The 21087-nt window shown below is 40.1% G+C and overlaps 2 protein-coding genes across 7 annotated transcripts in view; both read left to right on the forward strand.

Moving 5' to 3' along the window:
* LOC147306919 (uncharacterized) lies at nt 1-8980 on the forward strand. The gene is made up of 15 exons (XM_086274273.1): nt 1-140; nt 638-710; nt 851-916; nt 2191-2385; nt 2472-2562; nt 2651-2781; nt 2861-3013; nt 3220-3321; nt 3798-3956; nt 4034-4125; nt 4262-4397; nt 7754-7957; nt 8045-8377; nt 8505-8705; nt 8822-8980. The coding sequence occupies exons 1-15, from the start codon at nt 1-3 to the stop codon at nt 8978-8980; spliced, it is 2235 nt and encodes a 744-aa protein (XP_086130399.1).
* The window catches only part of LOC147306920 (coiled-coil domain-containing protein 162-like), a 25240-nt gene continuing 13101 nt past the window's right edge, over nt 8949-21087 (forward strand). For 4 of the 6 annotated variants that reach the window (XR_015126353.1, XM_086274351.1, XM_086274355.1 and 1 more), the window contains exons 1-11: nt 12517-12651; nt 15702-15855; nt 15985-16080; nt 16608-16789; nt 16895-17107; nt 17278-17416; nt 17502-17622; nt 17725-17834; nt 20008-20157; nt 20258-20305; nt 20452-20619. Coding sequence is in view for 5 of the 6 variants with exons in the window: in XM_086274351.1 (XP_086130477.1) it covers nt 17300-17416; nt 17502-17622; nt 17725-17834; nt 20008-20157; nt 20258-20305; nt 20452-20619 (714 nt within the window). In the remaining variant the exon portion in view is untranslated. Of the gene's footprint in view, nt 9291-9375; nt 9582-11949; nt 12103-12346; nt 12438-12516; nt 12652-13241; nt 13358-13448; nt 13561-13643; nt 13694-13791; nt 13942-14117; nt 14414-15098; nt 15235-15701; nt 15856-15984; nt 16081-16607; nt 16790-16894; nt 17108-17277; nt 17417-17501; nt 17623-17724; nt 17835-20007; nt 20158-20257; nt 20306-20451; nt 20620-21087 lie in introns of those variants that run through there. The other 2 variants (XM_086274353.1, XM_086274356.1) reach the window with 2 other exon arrangements.

Here is a 21087-nt window from a genome sequence, read left to right on the forward strand (position 1 = left end):
ATGTCAGACATGTGTGCAGTGTACAAAGTTTCCTCCTCTGTGAAGGTGAAGCAGATGGAGGCAGAGCTGTGGAGTCACCTCTCTGCACTCAAGGCAGAGATTGAAGAGAATAGAGGAGCAGGATCTTCTAATGCCTACAGGTTTGTCTGTGATGTATTATTTAAGCTCAGATTGCCAAAAGGGTAGACCTGAAAGCTATCCTCAACTCAAAATATGGCCGGTTGTTATTTAACATGAATGTTTGCCCTTCACAATGCAGACCGATGTACTTATGTGCTCAAATAACCCTGCACATTTCAGATTTCTGTTCTGAAGCAGGACGCCTTTCGGTTTTCCACCTTAAATCCAAGTTTAAGATGCATAAGGCTTGTAAAGTATGCAACACAAGTATTACCAGTAGTGATGATAAATTCACATTAACAGGCAGCTGAACTTTTTTTTGTTAGTGTTATGTTCCCTGTATATTTATCCTTTTTTTTTTTTTTTTTTTTTTTTTTTTTTTTTATTTAAAAAAAAAGCCTAAGTAGTGTAGCAGCATAGTAGTCACTTTAGGTCAAATGTGACAGATCTGAGCTGTGACTGATTTGTGGGCATTTACATTTTAAACCCATGATGTTTGTAAAAGTTTTTGTTCCAGTTCTGTACTACCTCCTAAAGATATTTCCTTCTTTCGTGTGGAGAGGGAGCATGCACTGAGGAGAGGGCTTCAGGTGATGCTTTCTACAGAAAGTTCATTATTAGTCTTGCATTGTTAGACTTTAAAATCTTTGATTTATATCCAATATTAAGTGAAGGCATTATTTTTAGGTTGTTTTTTTTTTAGGTGTAGTTTGTTTTCTGCTGGTTTCAGGTGGCTGACATTTTGCCGACTCGGTCTCAGGCTGATATCATGCAGCGAGAGCTGCTTGAGTTCGGAGTACACTCCTGACAGTCTGCCTCTTCTGCTGCACCAGGTCAGGACAGAGACAGAAAATTTATGCCTGAAACAAGAAGCAGAAACAGATTATTTTAGGATTTTTTTTTTTGAAAAGTTTTTAAACTTAAACCAGTTTCCTTTTTGTATTTTTACCACAGTTCTTCACAGACAGATCTTATCACTTGGCTCAGATCAGATATCTGCTCATGCTGAGATGGAGGAGATTTTGCCACCATGCCAGCGTTATTGAGAAGCTTTATCCCCATTATAAGGTTGCCATGTGTAAACGAACAGCATGACCTAGCAGTGTTTTAACAATACTCTAAAAAAAAAAAGTACATCTTTTCACTGTACTTTTGTACTGGTTTGTGGTTATTTTCTGCATTTTATTCTGTATCTACCTTTAATCTGAGTTTAAAAATATGGCAAATATCACAGAATACATTTCCCAAAAAACACAGGATGCTCTACACGAGTGTGAATGTGACTTAAAAACATGTTTAACTAGTACACAATTAAGGTAGCATTAATTCTGAAAGGTGTATATACTCACTGGACACTTTATTAGCATTAGCTTGCTAGTACAAGTTCTGTTACTGTTGCCTTCCTGTCGGTACGACTTGGATATCTGTGGATATTTTGTTTCTTTTTTTGGACCATTCTCTGTAAATCCTAGAGGTGGTCATGTGTGGGGAAACCCCAGTAGATCAGAAGTTTCTGAAATGGCAACATTCATGCCAAATTCAAATTCCAAATGACCTTTCTTCTTCATTCTGAAGTGCGGTTTGAACTTCAGCAGGTCTTCTTGACAATGGCTGGTTGCATTAATGAGCAGTTGAACAGGTGTGAGTAACTACAGGTTTTTGGATTTCTTTTTCAGGGCAGCTGTTGTTTACATCATCTTAGATCACAAATCACGCTGCAAAGTTTCACAGCAGCATAGTAAAAGAGACAGAGGGCTAAATTATCGTGTCTGCAGTCATGTTTTCCATCTTTGTGTTACTTTCTCTTATATATGAGCTTTAAATGATAACAAATACTTGGGATCCAGTTATTTAGATTTTATACAGCATCTGTGATTTAATAATTATTCAGAATGCAGTCAGTTCAGGAAGCATACGGTTCCTTGTACACTATTTTGAACGTCACTGGAAAATGTTCTCCTCGTGTAAACAGCTTGAGAATGCTGAATCTTTTATTTCTAAAGAACGAGAAGAATCGTACAGATGTCGCACTGAAAAATGCATCATCGTATAAGACTTGTTTTGTCTCAGGATCAGGTGTCCTACATGACCCGTGAGTATCAGGATGCCGTTCAGAGAGCTCGCAGACTGTCAGCAAGCAGAGAGAAGATGCTGACCGGCCGAGGAAACCCCGTCAGCCTGCTCACTCAGGACGATGTCGTCATTTATCTGCAGTGGCTTGTCTGCCACCTGCACTCTGTTCAGCCCATCCACCACTTTCTCAGGGTAAAAAGCCACAGACAGATTTTATCACTGTTCATCCTGTCTGATGCCTGTGGTGCTTTATTTCACATTAAAATTTGCTTTAACAGGTGCTCCACTATGTACCTATGTGTGAAAGAAAAGATGAAGCACCAGGAAAGGATTGTGGGGAAATTTTGCATGAAAGGCAACAGGCTGATGGTGAGCTTTTCCCTTCATACATGTTTTTTGTAATCTTTTGGAAATAAAAAAAAAATAGTAAAAAAGTTTACATTTAACTGTATTTCAGTACTACCACTCCACACAGTTCACCTGGAGCAGTTCATGCCCGAGCTGGAGTCCCTGCTCGCCTACTTCTGCCTGCCGTATGACACAGGAAATCTGAAAACCACTGCAGATGAGATGGAGCTATTCAGCATGGTATATTTGTCCTCAAAAGGTGGTGAAATTTAAAATGCATTTAAATTATTGGTCTGAATCGCAGCTGCTGTCTGTCCAGGTGTGGAGGGAGTTTAAAACAATCTTCCGACAACAAGAGCAGATGAAAACGTTTCCTCCTTACGACGGTATGGACGTCAGAGAGAGTCAGTGGGGGAGGAAGAGTGCAAACATGGCTGTATGCAAGGAGGCTAACTGGATTCCTTTCATCCAGGTTTGAGGGGAAACAAATAAAATAGTAAAATAATCTCTTCAAATACTGTTTCCTGTGATGCTCGGTGCTTTAGAGTTCATCAGTATCTGGCAAAACATTTGCATTTTTTTTTTTTTTTCTGTAAGCACTTGTGTTTTTATGGATTCTGTAGTCTTTCAGACGTTTGCAGGATGCTAGAAACTGATTGTTTGGTTTCCGCTCTGTAGGTGAAACCCAGGCGAGATCCGTGGCAGCAGAAGCTCTTCACAAAGCTCAAGGAAAAGAATTCAGTTGATGAGCTGCTCCAGATGCAGTGCAAGTTTCTTCAGGTAAAAAGCGAGTCTGCTCTGAATCAGTGTCACGCATCCTTCAAAATGGGTGAAGTTATTGCAAATGATTAATAAATATATAGTTACAACTGACTAACTGATAACTGGTGAAAAGAACATAAGTGAGAATTTGCTAACAGTGCATTACACTAATGCCACTTTATTAGGTACACCTTTTCAGCTGCAATGTCATATGAGCCAATGACCTCGGAGTATTTAGGCATGTGGACATAGTCGAGACAAGCATATAAGCATGGATCCATCCTGCCTTGAACCAGCAGCTCAGACTGGTGCTGGTACCGGAATGATTTCGGAACTTTCTTGAATCTGTGCCACAAAGAATGAACACAGTTCTGAAGAAAAGCCAGTACTAGCAACGTGTACCTAATGAAGTGTCCTGACTGTATATAATGCCTTTTTATTTTAATGATTTTTGTCACGTTTTGTTATGCTGTCCTCACTGTGTATCTGAGCAGGTCCGCAATTTGCTCCACGTGGCTGCAGCTCTCAAAGAACATGCTGCACAAGTTGGCGACTCACAATCCACATCGTTCATCTCAAGCAGCCGCAAGACAAAAAAACAAATGATCTCTGAGATTTGGAAAAATGTTTACAACGCTGCCAATCTCATTCAGGTGTGTGTCGTCTAGTTTTCGACTTGGGAGATGTAAAAATTCAGTCAGTGCAATAACACTGACATTTATGTTAATAGGAAACCCACAGTCACTCATCCGCATCCAGAGGGAGCAGAGGCAGCAACAAAGAGATTTCAAAGAGTCAGACTTCAAGCTTTTACCATGAAAGGTGTGTTTATTCAAAGAAAAATTGCTTTGCAGAATTTATTCATCACATTACTTTGGTCACTTGTGAGGCTGAAAGCCTTTTAAGACTAAGGAAAACATCAGCTCTTTTCCCACTCACTCATATTATCGTGGCACAGTCAGTCTTTGGAGGACAACCTGCAGGTCCTGGGCCTGGATGACAGTTTACCTGAAGGCTTCTCGGGTCCAGTAGTAACCAGAGGAGCTTACCTGTCCCTCATCTTTCTGCGCCACTTGAAACTCAGAGAGCTCCAGGTACAGTAGTAGTATTTTCTACTAGTATTTATGTGGCAGGTATGTAAGTGCATGTTGATGTATGCAGTATAATAGATACATTTCATTGGCATTGGGGTGAGAGGAGCAAGAGAAATGCAGTTAAATGCAGGGAGGTCTTTTAACACATAGTGAGTGAAAAAGGTGACTGAAGAAGACACACCAAATGCATCATGGGAATCCCCCAGCAGCCTACAACTATTGCAGTGTAACTAAGGGAGGATTCAGGGTCACCTGATCCAGTCCTAACTATATGCTTTAGCAAAAAGGAAAGTTTTAAGCCTAATCTTAAAAGTAGAGAGGGTGTCTTTCTCCCAAATTCAAACTGGAAGCTTCTTTCACAGAAGAGGGGCCTGAAAGCTGAAAGCTCTGCCTCCCTTTCTACTTTTAAATACTCTAGGAACAACAAGTAAGCCTGCATTCTGAGGGTGAAAAGCTCTAATGGGGTGATATGGTACTATAAAGTCATTGAAATAAGATGGGGCCTGATTATTCAATACTTTATATGTGAAGAGCAGGATTTTAAATTCGATTCTGGATGTAACAGGGAGCCAATGAAGGGAAGCCAATGTGGGAGAAATACGCTTTCTTTCTAGTCCCTGTCAGTACTTCGGATCAACTGAAGGTTGATAATAATGAATTAGAGTAGTCCAGCCTAGAAGTAATACTAAGTAATGCCTATGACCTAGTTCTTTGGCATCGCTCTAACACAGGGTGTTTCTAATTTTAGAGATATTGCACAATTGGAAGAACTCAGTCCTACATATTTCTTTAATATGCACATTGAATGGCATATCCTGGTCAAGAATGAGTCCAAGATTTTAAGATAAGATAACCTTTATTAGTCCCACACGTGGGAAATTTGTTTTGTCACAGCAGGAAGTGGACAGTGCAAAAGTTATGAGGCAAAAATTAGAATACAATAAGAATAAATACAGTACACAACTGTACAGAATAGAATAAAATAAAATACTATATACAGTAGAATAAAATAAAATAAATATACAATAAGATAAAAATAGAATACAAATACTATATACAACTGAGTAAAAATACAACGATGACAGAAAGGATTATTGCACTTAGTATTATTGCACATGTATGGATGTGTGTGCTTGATCAGTTAAAGTCTTTGTTGTGGAGTCTGACAGCAGTGGGGAGGAAAGACCTGCGAAATCTCTCCGTCCCACACCGTGGGTGCCGCAGTCTCCCACTGAAGGAGCTGCTCAGTGCTGTCACAGTCTGCTGCATGGGGTGGGAGATGTTGTCCATCAGGGATGACAGCTTAGCCGCCGTTCTCCTGTCACTCACCACCTCCACTGGGTCCAGAGGGCATCCTAGAACAGAGCTGGCCCTTCGGATCACCCTGTTCAGTCTCTTCCTGTCCCCAGCAGAGATGCTGCCGCCCCAGCAGACCACACCATAAAAGATAGCAGAAGCCACAACAGAGTCATAGAATTTCTTCAGGAGTGGGCCCTCCACTCCAAACGACCTGAGTCTCCGCAGCAGGTACAGCCTGCTCTGCCCTTTCCTGTAGAGGGCGTCTGAGTTTCAGGGCCAAGTGCAATAACCTCAGTTTTATCTAAACAGAATTGGTCCTAGCACTGAACCCTGTGAAACTCCATAATTAACCTTAGTGTGTGAAGAGGACTCTCCATTTACATGTACAAACTGGAGTCTATTAGGTACGATTCAAACCACTGCAGCACGGTACCTTTAATTGCTACTGCATGCTCTAATCGCTGTAATAAAGTTTTAGGGTCGACAGGATCAAACGCTGCACTGAGGTCTAGCAGGAAAAGCTAAGAGATGAGTCCACTTCTAAGGCAATTAGAAGATCATTTGTAACCTTCACTAAAGCGTTTTTTTAAAATTACCTCCTGCCAGCTTGAAGGCCAGTGGTACATAGCCGATTATTAGAGAGAGGTTGACCATATTTAAGACTGAAACATTAATTATTGGTGGGACTTCTCTCAGCAGTCTTGAATGGGGTCTAAAAGACATGTTGATGCTTTGGAGGAAGTAATAACTGAAGTCAGCTGGACATAATGTTACGTCTGTGAGATGGTTACGAGTGACTTTTTCTCTAATGTTTAAAATTTTATTTGTGAAGAAATTCATGAAGTTCTTACTAGTTAACTTTTGCTTAAAGGAATGCTACAGGTGGTAGAGCAGATCACCTACTAATCAGGGATTGAAGCACCAGTCTTCTATCTGCTCCAGTCTGCATGCCAAAAATCCTTGTGCAAGATACTGACCTCAAGTTGCTTTCCAATGCATCCATCGGAGTATGAATGCGCATGAATGTTAAATAGAAAGCACTTAAGAAGTAGAAAAAAGTGTTTGACCGAATGAGGGTGAATGAGGTTGTTTTTTTTTTTTTTAAAAGTGGTTTTAGAGTAGAGTTTAGAGTTTTCAGAGTAGAAAAGTGCTATATAAGAACCAGTTCATTTACCATTTCCCCTGGTCCTTACTGGGTTGTCTGCTTTAGGTCTGCGAGTTATACCAGGGAGTCAAGTACTTCTGGTTTGAGCCTTTCTTTTTCAGAAGAGCTACAGTATCCAGAGGTGTTCGCAGTGAAGAAGTGAAATTATTAACAAGATAATCAACCTCTATGGGAGTAGCGTTCAGGTAGCTGCTCTGCTCTGTTTGGCACCAGGCATAGAAGAAGAGAACAGTAGATGAATTGCATCCTTAAACTTAGTTACAGCACTTTTAGAAAGACAACTACTGAGATGAAATCTATTCCCCACTGCTGTGTAATCCACCATTGTAAATGTAAAGTTATGTGGAAATGTTCCGTTTCTGTGCCATATGTGAGAACAAGATCTAGAGTGTGAGTGGTGGGTGGGTTCTTTTACATTTTGAAAGAAGTCAATCGAGTCTAATGATCGATTACATGCCTTGTTGAGGCTGTCAGTATCTACACTGATGTTAAAATCACCCACGATAATTATTTTATCTGAGCTGAGCACTAAATCAGATTAAAAACAGGGTCTTTGGTTAATTAACGACTGGAGTGGAAGATTGCTGCCATTTATTTAAACTAATATAATCATCCTGCTGTAAACAGGTTTCTATAAGGCAGAGTAAATCAATTTGTTGATCAATTTTTAATAAAATGGGAGAGAGAGACCTGAAGTTTAATAATCCACACTTCACTGTTTTATTCTTTGGTGCAGTTGCGGATACTGAATTGTTCTTTCTCTCGTCTCTAAACTGTTTTTTGCTGATGATCGTTTTCTTGTTGATTAAAAAAAGAAAATATATTAAGTATATCTGTCTGTTGCTATAGTATGCGAGCTCTCGAATGTCGTTTTAATTTTTACCATCTGCAGCGTGTGTCACTTGGGATGCTGAACTACCTGCGCTCTGTGGAAAGGACTTTGACCTTTGACCTGGCAGGTTTGCAGCTAGAAGGACAGGTGCTGCGCAGCACAGCAGAGGAGACGGGTTGGATGAATGTAGCCAGAGGAGGAAGAGGAGAGGCAGAAGGTCTCGGCTCTGTCCAGTATATTCACAGCACTCCTGTCGATTACAAGGTAAAAACATATATCCTCTTGCTTCAAGTGAATTTAAAAAAATTGGTTTAACTGAGAATCCAGACATTGCTTCTTACAACTGTCTAGGTCCACTGCTCAGAGTTCATGGAGTTTGCAGAGGTGGAGAATCTTCATGATTTTTACACCTCTGAGGGTCGTTACATCCACACTCAGGACCCCAGAGGGTTTTACATCATGTACGACGCTGCTCTGCAGGACCTTGTAGAGCTGATGAATGAGCTTCTCCTCATCGGCTCGCACTTCATCCACAGAAACACAATCAAACAAATTGGAAAAACTGAGGGAGTGTCAGCCTCGACAGTAGATTTCAACTCCTGGGCTGGGACAGATGTTGACCGCGTTGCTTTGCTTCTCAATTTGTGGGCATGTGAGACTGAGTTCATGGAGAGCAAAGTCCAGGTAGATTGATGGAAAAGAGGATTTGATTTCTTTTGGCTCAGTCATTTCCTGTTAGCATTGAACTTTATAGAACTACGACTGACATACTGTTACAACTGACTAACTGTGCACTTCTGTGTTTCTGCAGCTTTTAAACTGTTACTATGAAGCCTACCAGCATGCAGTGGGTACAGAGGAGAGGTTTGCATTGGCCCAAGTTATCACTGACATCATGCACAGGAAGCCACAGCTGGACCTGAACCAGGATAACTATTTTCAGGCCTACAGGACTGAGATCAGCTGCATGCAGAGCCACCAGCGGCTGATCCGAGACATTCTGGACAATCAGGTAAACACTAAATGATGCACTGGATTGTATTTACATGTGAAGCTGTGCAATGACTGTGGTCTGTACATGAGACACACCACAGTTATATGTTGTGGTTATGTTGTTCCTCTGAACAGATAGAGAGACAGCGACTGTACCTTCAGCGCATCTGGAGAAATGATCACAAAGGCTTTATAACCAGCTATGGTCGTCCACCCAACTATGTTCCCCAATATTTGGTCTCACTTGGAGGCACGAGGCAAGTTAAAACAGCTGTGGAAGACTTTATACTATAAAACATAATTATTTTCTTCTTTTAATGCTCATGTCTTTCCCTCCTTGCGTCCTTTTGTTTTTGTTTTTGTTTTTTTTTGCAGGCCTGCTCTGATGAACGTATTCCTGCTAGAAGTTCACCCATCACTCTGTCTGGCCTCTGCAGTCTATCACGGATTGGTTCAGGCTCACACTGAACTATGTCAGTTGCACCGAGCCACGAGCATCACTGACAAACTCCACCTCGAACACAACCTTTTAGAGCAGGCACTGAAAATCTGGAACAACCAGACTTCACCAGGAGCCTCCTACAGCTCACAAATACAAAGAGATGTACATTCTTGTTCAGCGTATGTTCAGATTACTGTGTACAAACAAATAAGCCATTTCACTAAATCCCAGTTTCTGTTGCTCTCAGTTGTTCTCAGACGTGTTTATTGAGGATCCAATTTTGGTCCAGAAGTTGGGCCTGTCACTAGTAAAAGCTGCAGAGGAGAGGGACATGAAGCAAGGACCAGACAAGCTGACAGACTGTGCTGTAGAAACATTGTCCATGCTGCTGGAGCTTATGAGCATCCGCCATCGCCTGCTGGAATCTGCCTCAGAGACGGCACATCTGGCACAGTTAAGAAAACACTCACAGCAGAGGGGCAGGGGTATTTACAATTAGAGATGTACCATCCGATATTACGTATCGGTATCGGTCCGATACTGACCTAAATTACTGGATCGGATATCGGAGAAAAATAAAAAATGTAATCCGATCCATTAAATATCACGAAAGCACCTCACAAAACTTGCAACACACCGTAACTCACCTCAGAACGTTAGCACGTCGGAGCAGTATGCATCACGTGATAGAGCGGCTGTGGCATGCGGGACCTGTCGGTGGTCTGGATAGCATTTGGAGCTTCGCTAGCAACCCGGCATTTCATCTCCGACAAAGTTATCCCGAGAGAAGTAAAGCAAGTGTGTAAGTCCATCTCTGAATGTTTGTAAAGCATTCCTGCGTTAAGCTTAACAAGCGACTGCCTCTTCTTGCTGCTACTTCAATCATGAAACTGCTTAAATGATCAGCTGATCGGCTTTTCTGTCGCGAGTCCGTGTCTCTTGTTTGCTTTTGGCCCACTTTGCACCAGAAAGAGGAAACCAGCGGCTGAACAACAGCAGCACGTTTAAGCTTGATCAGCTATTGTTAGAATGTATTTAATATTACTTTCTACTCGAGGATCTTTTTCTACGTAGCTGACGGCTGGTAACTGTGCAGGGGCGGATCTAGCAAAGTTTAGCCAGGGGGGCCGATAGGGCATTAACAGGGAAAAGGGGGCACAAAGACATACTTTTCTTTCTTATTCTCATTTAAAATGTCTAGCTTTTAATAAATAATTATCTGACAGCCAAAGTTTTAATTTGATGCAAAATGAATAGAAGTCCATTACTGTATATAGTAACTATTAAGTCTAATATACCCTAGTAAGCTATACTACTTTTTCCTTTGGGAAGGTACCATCTGTGCAGTCTGCAATTTTGTTGAAGAAAGATGTTGAATCTATTTAATATTTCTTGAAAAATAATTGATTTCTGTGCATTTTTTTTTCACACTGCATCAAATTAAGGTTGATTACGGCGATTAAGCATCATGAGGTGGAGCGTGAGGGGTGGTTCCCTATTTTTTATTTATTTATTTTTGCTGTTGCTGGGAGTTGGAACCCTATTAGTTAGGTTGCTTAATATTTATGCTAAGTACTCTTTAAAATACCAGAATAGGGAGGATGGTGTAGGTTTAAGTTTATTAGATTGATCAGTATTGCTGTACTATGAAATATTTTTTTTTGCATACAGGTATAACAGAATAGCTTTAGTGTAGTTGTTGTTTTAAACTTGAGTATGAACTTATACAAAATGCAGCAAGATATTTAAAAAACAGTTTTGTTGATTAAAAAACACCATATCGGATTCATATCGGTATCGGCAGATATCCAAATTTATGATATCGGTATCGGACATAAAAAAGTGGTATCGTGCCATCTCTATTTACAATAGGTTCTGGACCTTTTATTTAACTCCTTTTCCCCCCATGAAGATCACATTTGACAAAGTCCTTTGTACCCTTAGTAACAAGTTTTGACACCTCACTATGCATCAATAAAGAGGTGGTTTGCTAAATATTAAACAGTTTGCAGGTTTTTCAGCCAATCATCAAGTTCTGATGAAAACCCAGTTGTTTTGTTCTATAAACATACCTGACATATAACAAACTGCTCAGTTCAGAAATGAGCTTCAAAGGTTACTTCAAAGAGTTATTATATTTACACCCAAACATATCCAGCTGCAACCTAACACATTTAAGTTTTATATAGCATGATAACACAAACAACTTTCCACTTTTAATTTCCTACATTTTTACATTTCATACTTCTCTGTCGCACCTCCTTCACTACATCCACGGCTTTTCTTCCTCTTCCTCTTTCCGTCTGGCAGCTCCAAGTTCAACACCTTTTATCCAATATATCCACTATACCAATTCTGCACATTTCCAAACCATCTCGTCCTTTTGTTTTTTAACTCTTTCTCCAAACCGGTGCTGTCCCTCTGATGTAGTCATGTTTATTCTTGTCCATGCTGGTCTCTCCCAATGGAAATCTTGACATTTTCAGCTCTGCCTGCTGTCTTTTTTGTCAGTGCCAACATCCTCAAACTATACATCACTTGTTAATTTTGTAAATTTTCCCTTTCACTCTTGATGCTATCCTGTCACTGACATTTGTCTTCACCCACTGCACCTTTTTCTTTTAGCAAAAAAAAGTTTCTGGAACAATTTTAAAGTTGTTTAAAACTTTAAACCCTCCCAGGATAAGAAGAATCCAGTTTCTATTAAACTACAGCTGTTGTTAGGTTATACTGGCTCTTTGCTGATATGTTAACATTTCTGTGCAGCCAGGATTAACCAGTTTGAATTAAATGAGTAATGTAACGTAACATTTTTTCTCAGGCTGTACAGAAATGTGGCCTTAGAGTTCGGCTTTGAGGAGTTCCACCTGTATCTGAGGCCGCTGCAGTTTGAGTGTACTGATCAGAAAGTCAGAGTCCAGCAGAGGCCTTTTTGTATCACAGAAATCCTGGAGGACGACAGCTGTGTGGACAGGTAAAACATAACTACATCTGATTTTCCAAATAAATCTTCATTTTCATAATAGCTGAAAGCTGGAATTTTATTCTCTTTAACTAAAAAGTCTGCTGTATATTAAAAACCAGACATGTTTGAGAGAAGCTGTCAAAAAGATGTTAGGACTTCTCTTAAGCAATCTAGCAATGTCTATTATTTCAGCTTCTTTACAAAAGCAGTAAACTGTGTTTGAAAGAAAATTAAAGAGGACTTTCTGCTGCAGGCTCATCCCATCCCATCTGCCTCTGAGCATCCAGGAACTGGACGAGAACCAGATCAGATTTAGCTTCAGCTCAGAGGAAGCAGTTATCCATGTGAGATTAAAGTAAACATTAAGGCTTATCAGAAAATAAATTAATACACACAAATACTTTCATGTGTTGCTTTTCCTAGCTTATGAACAGACAGAGTATCAAGAACCTCCAGGTGGCGTTGGCCTGTCAGGTTACACAGAAGAACGCCTTGACGAGTGCGGTCAAACTGGCTCGACTTTGTCTTTGGGCAGAAAGTGACTCATCTTCAGCCGAGGTTTGTGTTGCTCTCTGATGAAAAGTAATTTCAACTTGGAGTATTTGCCTTTCCTGTGAAGAACCTGTCAAAATAACAGTCTTAATGACTTCACACTGGACTTCAAATACATGATGGGACTGAATGGGCATTGTTGTGCAGGACATCAAATGAAATCATCCTGATCAGACGTTCCCTGGTCGAAATTATGTTCTAGATCCAGAGGCAATAAAAAGAAAAGCCTCAATGTGTGTGTGAAATATTAACTGTATGTGTGCTCTGTATGTGGATGGAATTGGGATAAAATAAACATCTGTTTTGTTTTGGCATACATTTTTATGGTTGTTGATTTGAAAACGGCACAATACGGTGGATCCATTGGGCTGGAAAACACAGGCTGAGTAACAATAATATGAATACTGCCTAAGGGTTAGTTAGGTCCAACATCTGAGAATAATAGTGTTTACATGCTGATTTATTAGTAATAGCATGTATTTATGACTCTTTGTACTGAACAAAAGAGTCTGAATACTGTGGTGTTATTTTTTTAATGCTTTTATATAAACACACAGCTGTTGAAATATTTTTCTTATCTTCTTTATTAATCTCAGAGGGAAGACAAAGATGTAACGTGCAACTCTGGCTCTGGCAGCCACACAGGCGGCCTGCAGGAACAATATAAATCTTTTCACTCCAAACCCTCCACAGGAACTTCCACAAAAAAGCGGTATTGACTTACAGGACAAACTACACCAGTAGTGATTAACACTTTTTTTTTTTTTGCTCTTTATGATATAAAATCTCATTTGTTCCTTCAGGGTGATGGGCGCATTTGTGTCCATCCAGCTGGAAAAAGTGGGTCTGTGTGACGAGATGCTGAATTCATTTGTGAAGAAGAAACAGGCCGTTGGGGGGTTCCTAAAAACCCTGGTGAGATGCACGCAGGTGGCTGAGCAGGATGATAAATGTGATTGGCTGTTCATGAAGTAAAATTAATTTGTCTCACTGTGCAGGAGGAGGCTGCAAAGATCAAAAGGGAGCTCATAATCGACTTTCTCAGGAAGTATGTTCTCTGGCATCCTTTTTTTGTTAAAACAGACAACCTGAGCTTTACTGAGTTTTTTCTATGATAGTAAGGTTCTTCAAAATGTTTTTTCTCAGGTTCAGCACACAAATGTCTATGCACTGTGTGAGAGCTCAGATTGTTGGATATTACCACAATCTGACCTTTCTCTTGGAAGACATTCCCTACATTCGTCAGTCCTACTTCATGATTGGACAGCCGGTTGCTGATCGTTGTTCTGACCCCAGGTACAACCTCTAAGCATTAAAGAGTGATTATCCACGTTTTATTTGTGTCCTGGTTATAGTACGGTGAAACTTGTTTAAAGAATTTGAGCCAAAATGCCAAGTTTGTGCATTTTGGTACAGATGTTTCTTCAGTTGTATCCGGGGAAGATTTTCAAACCAAGCTGTCTCCCAAACAGGATTTTTCAGCAGTTGTTGTGTGCAGATGGAAGAACTCTCCTCAACCTCTGGTACATCCCCCACTTCACTGAAGTGCTTCGCATGTTCAAAACACTTAATGTTTCAGTGAGACACTTAAACTTGTCACTGAGACTAATATTACAGCAGGTCACAGGGTGATAACTTTAGCTTTCAGTTTCTCATGCCATGAACTAATTTTAGAGCAGATCTGTTTTTGTTCTTCACCGTGTTGGTGGAGGAGAGACGCATGTTAACACTTTCTTTCTCTGGCCTTTAACTCTCTTCTGGTCTGATTTCATTAGGCATGTGATGAGGCTCTCCGTCACACTCTGCAGATCGTGTCAGCTCTTCATGGCATCATTCATTACCTGATCAGCTTCTCCAAACTGGGAAACAGACAAGACTCTTTAAAATGGGGGAGAGGACATGATGCAGCAGGGTCACTTCTGGCGGCTGACTGGGGAGGCGCTGAAAGCATCGGTAGGTTTATTTTATAAATGAAGCGTTCCAAAAGAATTGTAGTAATGGTAATGTTTAGGGATCTCTCATGCAATGCTGAGAGTGAATAGGATGGAATGACTCAAAATTGACACATGACAGAATAAATACATCTTTTTTTAATGTAAAAATTTGGTTTGTTCTGACATGACAGCATCACACAGTTGCTGCAGATTTATTGGCTGCACGTCCATGATGTGAATCTCCCAATGCACCACATCCCAAAAGTGCTCCATAGAACTGAGATCTGGTGACTGCGGATGCATGAAATATTATTTTTCCATTCTTAGATAAGAGGAGAGAGAGTTACTTTTGCCTTCCTATCGGTTCAGACTGAACTGGCCATACAACTTTCATATTCATTTAACCATCTTTGCATTTCAGGTATAACCAGGGACCAGGTGATATAGTAGGAAAGAAAAACCTGGATTTGGACAGCCATTCACACATTTGTTTTTTCCTCTCTGGGTGCTGTACAGGAACAGAGTTGCAGGAGCTCCAGCAGCAGGTTGATCATCTCTCTGATCCCAGCAACCTGGAGTCTGTCGGCCGCCTGCTGCAGCTGCGCAGGCAGGTCCTCCTGCTGCAGTTTGATACTGCTGTCAGAATCTTTGTCAGGTCAGCGGTGAAATCGTCACTTCCCTCAGCTGTCTGCTACCATACTGACACTTTCTCCATGACAAAGATATTTAAAGGCTGTTTTACTTTTTTCTTTTCTGTGTTTGGTTTTATGGTTTCCTTTGTTATGATGCAGTTTTCATTGATTTAAAAAAAATACCAGCATTTAATAGAAAACATTTTCAAATTTTGCAAAATAAACATGCTTTAAAAAAATAGTGTATAATATTTTAAAAACATAAAGAAAAGTATGGCTTAAATTTAGTGATTAGTTCATGTTGATGCGTTTTCCACTGCTGGGTGATGTGAGGTGTTTGGCCAATTCAAATATTTCAACAACTCAAAGCTTTTGCGGTATCAGTTTTTGTTTTTTGTTTTTTCCAGTTACTCGCCTGAAGTTTCCCTCCATCACTCTTCTATCACAGCTTAATAAACCTTAATAATGAAAGTATGTTTATCATGTCTAGGGAGGCTTTCCTCTCCTCTGGTGATGTTACTTCCTGCCAGAGTGTAAATGACAACATGGCGAACGCTCTCCCTCCAATGATTGGCTGCATCCAGACTGACGTCTTCAGTCTCACGCTGCCCGTTCCTCAACCTTTGGAGAATCAAGGCTGTCAGGTGGTGACCTCATATAATCATTTTAGAAAACCATCCTAACATATGTTTTCAAAAAACATGAAAACACTTGAGAGGATGAGAGGAAATGTGCTCTGTCACGTCATCTTTCTGTGCCTTTGTCTGCTGCAGGCACAGAGGATGTATCCATGGAGGAGTTTCATAGCCTGTCATGGACTGCTCCCTCTTCATGTTTGGGATGTCCCACCTACTGAACACTGCATGCAGGTTCACCACCTCATATGCTTTTTTTTTTTTTTTCACCTGTTAATGGTGCTGATGAGACTTGGTAGATTTGGTCTTGTGTATGAATCATGTTTCCAACCAAAAATATATTTTGCCATCAATATGTCATAATTCTGGAAGTTTCTTCCTGTTAAAAGGAGTTTTTCCTTCCCACTTTCACCAAGTGCTTGCTCATATGGGTTTTGTGATTGTTTGGATCTTCTCTGGATTATTGTGGAGACTTTACATTAAAATATGAAGCACACTGAGGTGACTGCTGTTGTGGTGTGACACTAAACAGATGGGACCTCAGTATTGTTATCATTAAGAGAAAAATGCTCAAGTAAATTCATGATCATCTGCTAAAAAGAAAGTCGTTGTATTTCCTATCTTTATTTATACAAATATGGGTGCGGACTTCTTTCTTGTATTGTCCTTAACCAACTACACAGCTTTGTTTGTTTTGGTTTTTTTAATGCATCGTTAAACTCTCCCAGTGATAGTTAAAAAGATTTCATGGTTATTCGCAGCTCTGAGCAGCCTGAGCAGTCGCAGCAGACTGCAGGCCAATGCTGCAATCCTTGGGGTGTCCCTGCTCATGGAGGACGTCCTGAACGGTGGAAGAGAGGCAGAGCCTGTTCGTCTCCATGGCAACAAAGATGACCTTCAGCATAGTGGCACACCTAATGAAGTAGCGACAGTTTCTAACAAGGTCATACCAGTGACGCTTCCACATTAGGGTTCACACATTAGTGAATAAAATTGTAAGTAAATTACTAAGATTGCTGATTTGGTAACTATTTCTTTTTTATTGCAGGGAAATAAAAGCTGCAGTGAAGATGATGAAGAAGAGGAGATAAAGATCAATTCCTCAAACCTTCAAGATCCAATCAGTCCAGTCTGTGCTGAAAGGTTTTCTCCTGCTGACAAAGCAGCTGGAGGTCTTCAAGGAGAGATGGGCTCTAAGACGTTTAGGCACCGATGTCTTCAGTACACCTGCTTTGTATCAACAGTTTGTAAAACTTTACTGGTAATTAAGGAATATCAAAAATCAGACACTCAAATAATGTTATTTACTCATATCAGAAAATAATTGTTTTTGTGACAACAAAGTTAATGTTGTTTTAGGATAATGTAAGGTATGCTTAGGTCTTTCTAATTCAATCATTGTTTTACAGCAATTATTCACTTTGTTTTTAGAGATGAAATCTTTTACCCCAGTATGAGAGCTCTGGCTAAACAAATGGATAAAGAGCATCACTATGAGGTTTTAATCTCTGGCACCCAGTCTCTTCTGCCCCCTCCTGGAGCTTCAGAGGTTGATGTGAAAGCCTGGCAGGTACAAGCACAATGAAAACTGCACAATTAAATCATCATGTCATAATAACAAGAACTTATAGTGCTGCAAAATCTACTTTTTCCAGCTCCACCTGCTGATGGAGAGCACAGAGTGCGACATGATTAGAGCAGTGCAGAGAAAGATGAGCAGAGAGCTCACACTAGTGCTTTCAGAGAAAACTCAACAAGATAATCGGCTCCCCACAGGTGCGCATAAACACCACTGAATCTACCTTTAAATACCCATTCAAAATATTTTTACTATTAACTATATGATTGCAGTTACATAATGTTTCCACATGTAAGCAGAGCTGTGGAAAAGAAGTCAAATGAAGTACAGTTTGTCCCGTGAGAAGCCACAGATGGTGGAAACATTCATCCAACAGCTGATGCAGGGAGCTGAGCAGTCGGAGGGAGAGGTAGGGAAAATACCCACTGATGCTTTGTTCTCCCCTAAAGTCTTTTAATAATGTGCTGCTACTGTTGACAGGCTTCTGATTACTGTGTAGGATCTCTGCTGAAAAAGAAACTCAAACCTGTGTATTTTATCTACTTGCATTCATTGTTATTTCAAATGTGGGCTTTATAATGCTCTTAAAACCCTGCTCTGCTAAGGCATGCCTTCAAAAACACACTAAATACCTTAAATGCTTGCTCTACAAAGGCTGCCATTTCTCCTGAGCTGATTATACAAGCTGGTTGCACTCCAGCGCTATCATTATCATTTCTAACAGCCCCAAGTACACAAAGTATTTGGAAAAACATGCAAAATGTGCTGCTTATTCCTATCATTTCCAGTGCACAGGAAGAAAGTGAAGTTGTTTAGTTAACTGCTTTCCTGTCCATAAGAAGAGGAGAAAGGAGTGGGAACATGCTCAGTTAATTATGCAAACATGTGGGACAGGGAACATGAGGTGTTGCTTGGTATCAGCTTTAGGTAGACGTTTTATTTGACAGGTGTTTGAGAAATTATGTCTTATTTTAGAAAGAGAAGGTAATCAGTCCATTTCCACCAGGTTTCTTCTTCCTCGAGTCTGCAAAATAAAGGTGGCAATCACGTTTCCCACAGAGGGTATGTGGAGTAATGTACAAACTCTTTTTAAAAAGTTAAAAATTAAGGGGAAGTTTTCTCTAAAAGCAACATTTTTACATGCAACTAAATGTTTACAAGCTGCTGTTGTGACCAGTAATGTCTTCACACTTGAGGTAATGAATGCTATGGTTATTCAGGCCTTTTATTGATTTCTTTGAACTGTTCCTACAGCAGTTATAAGTGGTGTTGAAGGCTCTTCAATAGCTTTTAACTTCACAACATGTAAACTTCTCATCAGTGATGACAGACGTGACAATGATTGAGCTATTTGTACGGTGGCCCTGAGAGGCCAAATGGACTGCAACTTAAGAAAACACCAGCAATAAGAAAAACGCTGCAAAAGCGCACAAAACACAACAGAAATAGGGAAAAACTGAAATAGGAAAAAAGAAAACAGATTTCTAAAAGCACAGAGGAAGTGTGGAAGTTTCTGGGGAGACAATAACCCAACGAACCAGTTGCAGGAACCCAAAACATGCTAGGTGTGTTTTATCATGATTCATATAATACTGATGATGGATTTTTAGGCTAATAGTTAGGCTAACACACTTACCTGTCATCTTTTCTTTCCTCACAAAAGTGATAGATCCCCCACTTCTTTTAGGTGTCTCCCAGCGCAACACTTTTTCCTATTTCTGTTTTTGTTTTTCCTATTTCCGTTGTGTTTTGCGTGCTTTTGCAGCGTTTTTCTTATTGCTGGTGTTTTCTTAAGTTGCAGTCCATTTGGCCTCTCAGGGCCACCATATATTTGGCCTAAATGACAAGAGATGTGTTTGTAGGAGTGATTGTGATGCTTTCTAACCTAAGAACACAGTGCCAGCTGTCCAGCACGGTGGTGGTAGCATCATGGTCTGGGGGCTGTTTTGCTTCCAGTGGTACTGCTACATCACACAAAGTGGATGCAATAATGAAGGAAGAGGGCTAACTCCAAATTCTTCAACTATTGAAAACTTATGGTAAAATGGTAAATGGCTTGTATTTGTGTAGCGCTTTTACTCATGGGCTGCGCTTAAAAGCCAGGTCCATGCCAGGAAACCAACAAATTTAAATGAACTCTACCAAGAGAGGTGGTCAAATACACAAATACAACAATTACACCAGAAACTCATCGATGGCTTCTAAAAGTGTCTGGTTGAAGTGTAACTTTGCTAAATGACATTTAACCAAATATCAGTGGGGGTCTCTGTATATATTTGACTCTGTATGGATAAAGAAACCCCTTCTTGTTTTTATGCTCTACAATAATTCTACCCTGGAAAAAGAGCAGTTGAAAGACATCATTAAAAGCCTAAAATTACGATGACATTAATTTCCTTCTGACTACTCTTGTATCTCTTTCACATGTATTGTGTGAAGAAATGCCAACACATAGAGAATATAACAGTGCAGCTTGTTGACTATTAAAACTTATATCCCAAAGAATGGGGGGAATAGAGTATTAATGCAAGTTGCTAAACTTTAGATATTCATTAATAATACTCTTGGTTTTCTTTTTTTAGCTGAAGGTCTCTCGGGATCATCTGCAGCAGTGTCTCACTCACCTCGGCTCCTCAGTGATGGAGCGAGAGCGCCAATGCTTTCTGCTTTACTCACAGTTTTATGAACAAATCCTGCAGCAGCACACTCAGCTTCTGTACCAGAGAGAACAGGTACATGTGTGGAATATCTTTTTATCGGAGTAAATATATTATTGGCAGTTTATATTTTTTTAAAAATGAAATCTATTATCTTTCACCATTTTAACTGCAGGATTTGAAAAGTCTGAAGGACGCTCAGACAAGTAATTCTCACAAAGAGGTACACACAGTGATTCCCATCTGTAGCCTCTATGATTTTGTGAGTTAGTAGCAGAAAAGCAGATTTGAGCTGCTTTAGGAATGTAAGTCATGTTTGAGATCGAGAGCTTTCAAACAAAACTACTTTTGAGCTCTATTAATCCACAGGTGGCAGATTTATGCCGTGGGATGATGTTGGAGGTCTCAGCCCTGTGGGCCCAAGTTGCTCACCTGGAAGAAGAGAAAATTAATTTAGAGGAACAGCTCGGCCTCACATTCAAAGAACGCTACCACCCTCTGGTCCGACACCTTTTCTCTACCTGCATCCAGTTAAAGGTGAAAGAACAAGGCCCCCTGTTAAAGGGCTACAACAAAACTTTCACCCTCGACATCCAAATGTTGTAGTAGAAATTAAGACCCATCAGACGAGTTTTTTTCACTCTTCTGTGAGATTATGCAAATTTTAGCCTCCGTTTTGAGTTCTTAGCTGGCAGAAGTGACACGGTGTGACTCTGTAGTTTTCACCAGTTTTGTGTTAGCAAGTAGCTGAAGTGGTGAAAACGACAAAGTGGCTGGTAAGTGTACTGTTTCTTTATAACTAGAATATATACTTGCCCTTTTCATATATCATATTTGAGCAGAAAGTGGTTGAATGACACTTTCTCAGAAGTTTCTCTGTACCATAATAATTTGCTAACATCTGATTGTTGGTGTTCTCTTTATAATATTGTAAGATCTTTACCATGCCATATAATGCACCTTGTTGTGACTGTTGTTGATGCTATAGAAATATAATTGATTGGA

The sequence above is a fragment of the Aulonocara sp. 'chitande type north' Nkhata Bay genome, linkage group LG19, assembly GCF_057382095.1.
Source record: "Aulonocara sp. 'chitande type north' Nkhata Bay isolate Kocher_YH1m ecotype deep benthic linkage group LG19, A_spYH_male_GT1.1, whole genome shotgun sequence".
Classification (NCBI taxonomy): Eukaryota; Metazoa; Chordata; class Actinopteri; order Cichliformes; family Cichlidae; genus Aulonocara; species Aulonocara sp. 'chitande type north' Nkhata Bay.